The sequence below is a fragment of the Sesamum indicum genome, linkage group LG10 (assembly GCF_000512975.1).
Source record: "Sesamum indicum cultivar Zhongzhi No. 13 linkage group LG10, S_indicum_v1.0, whole genome shotgun sequence".
Lineage (NCBI taxonomy): Eukaryota > Viridiplantae > Streptophyta > Magnoliopsida > Lamiales > Pedaliaceae > Sesamum > Sesamum indicum.
The window spans coordinates 8,259,445-8,261,905 of record NC_026154.1 but is presented as its reverse complement, the minus strand read 5'-3'; the positions used below and the strand labels follow the sequence as shown (position 1 = coordinate 8,261,905).

Sequence of the window (2,461 nt, the reverse complement as noted above, 5' to 3'; positions counted from 1 at the left end):
TAGATTGCTTATATATATTTGACCGTGAATTTGGATTTATATCTTTATATCTGGACATAGTATATTGGATTTGTTGTGTTACCTTGGTACTCGTGAAATTGTTATTATGTGGTTATATATGGTGGTAATGTGCCGATGTAAGAAGAATGATAATATGATCGTATAATCGATGGCCGAATGAAATAGAATAGGAAAATTATTAATGAGAAGATAATTTTTAAATGGAATTGAATGTTGAAGTTAATGATGTTGATGTGTGACTTGGAATAAAAGATGCCTTACCTAATTGGGAGGGGGGTTGCTGCAATGGCTTATAATGATATGATTAATGAGGAGTTGCGTGTTGTCATTGATTAGTGGAGATGATGTGACATATACACGACTAGTGTGATGTGTGATATAATTGGTGATGGGGGTCTCATACGAGTCGTATACTGTGCGGTATCAGTGTTAATGGGGTATCACACGAGCTTTGTGTTGTGTGATACCAAGAAAAAATATATAGTGATTGAGATGAGAATGATAACCGGTAAAGCTATTGAGTGATGCATTCCAGTTTGGTTAAGCAGGCCCTAACAAAATAAACTAAAAGGTCACTATTATGTCGAAAACTGATATATGATTTTGAGCTTTTGTGATTTCTTATATCTTCTGGTATTATTTGACGAATATTGGTTGGTTGATATGATTGTATTATGTTTGACTTGCAACGTATATATATATATATATTGATTGCATGACTTTACTTACTAAGTAGGTAACTCACGCCTTGCCACGTATTTTTCAAGAGATAGATCACAGTGACTAGTCATTGGAGTTTGAGTCGTGCCGTTCTTGTGAATAGGTGGGTCAGTCATGACATCTGAAGCCAAGACTTTTGTTATGAGAATATTAAATATGCCAGTCTCTAGCCCAATTTGCATTTAAAATCTTGTACAGCTGGTTGTTATGCTATTTTTCTTTGGGATTTTGCAAACAAGGATGTCTGGGGAGAGTAAATATTATCTTTTGAATATATTTATTATCTCATTAGAGGTTTATATATTATATCGATAATTGAAAATATCTTATAAGAGGGTTTTTATATCGAAAGTATATGATAATCCATACCACAACATTCTAAATCAACCCATATCAAACATAATAGCAAGCCAATAAACAATATCTTTTATTGAAATGACATAACAAAGTACAATTTTAAATTTATGATGGTTGAAAACCCAAATACACAACTCAAAAGAACGAAATATCACACTATTACGTGCCTCAGATCATATAGTTAGCTCTTAGGCATTGGCTTTGAGGTAAGCTTCAATGGCCTTGAACATCTGCGTTGCCTTCTCCTTTCCTTCCTTGATCTTCTCTTCATTAATCTCAACATCTCCCTTGGTGCTCCTGTTCTTGCAGATGCATCCTCCATCTTCTGTCGGCACAATCTTCACATGATATGTAATGGATTCAAGAACTCCGGCCAGGGCATCACCCTCAACAACGGTGTAGCTGTGGGTCAAATTTTCCTCGTCAGTAGCATCGACACGGTGCTTCACGCTCTTATACTGGCTTCCCTCACCAAAATGGATGAGCTTGACGGTTCCCACGCCACCGTCTCCCTCCAGGATCTCGACACTCTTGATGGCTTGAGGCATGATCTTAGGAATAAGGGTGTCTGCATCGAGAACGAGGGCCTTAAACATCTTGGCGGCCGGGATTGAGGAAGGAATCTCCATATCATAAGTGATGGCACCCATGGCTGTGTTTTTTAAGCTTGAAATGATTAGAAAGAAGGTAATTTGTTAAATGGCTGGGCTGAGTGATGGGAGATGTAAGAAGTAGAGCTGCTATTTATAGTGTAGAATAGAAGATTCTGTTGCAGATTGATATCCAACTTGCATGTCATATGTCCGGATTTGTCGTAGCCCATTATAGTTGAACTGAAGTCAATTACTTTTTTGTGGAATTATGAACTGCTCTAACAATGCAGACAAAGACGGCTATATACAGTGAGCACGTCATTGTGGACTAGCTAGCGTTTTTGTCATTATGAAATGGATGTGGTTTTCTTATATATCTATGCATTAGTTTAAACCACGCCTTCTTTGATTGAGCTTCAAATTGAAGTCTTTTGGTAGGGTCATACTTCAGAGGTAGTTGAATTAGTATTTAGTGCAATGGGGCAAGAGGGGAACAATTTTCAACTTGTCTTCTAATTGACAAACTTTTACTCAGTCTATTCAGACTTTTTCCTGCTCCATACTTCAAAAGTAATATATAATTCCAGAAACCCCCTATGTTTAACTTCATTCTTAATCTCATTTGGTTACCCCTAAAAGAAATTGGATAATTTCAAAAAAAACATAAAGTAAGGATGGAAAGATTGTAATTTTAATCCCACAATTATAGGGGATGGCAATTTTTATCTTGTTGAAATTCAATTGCCACATTAAGCCTTGTAATTCTAAAA

General features: G+C 36.3%; 1 protein-coding gene across 1 annotated transcript; it reads right to left on the bottom strand.

The window, feature by feature from the left end:
- Nucleotides 1,142-1,828, bottom strand: LOC105172210 (major allergen Pru ar 1-like). The gene has a single exon (XM_011093577.2). The coding sequence runs from the start codon at nt 1,746-1,748 to the stop codon at nt 1,287-1,289; it is 462 nt and encodes a 153-aa protein (XP_011091879.1). The 5' UTR covers nt 1,749-1,828; the 3' UTR covers nt 1,142-1,286.

What these genes read in the sequence shown, in the direction of transcription:
- LOC105172210 (XM_011093577.2), bottom strand. Translation starts at nt 1,748, where the DNA reads ATGGGTGCCATCACTTATGATATGGAGATTCCTTCCTCAATCCCGGCC.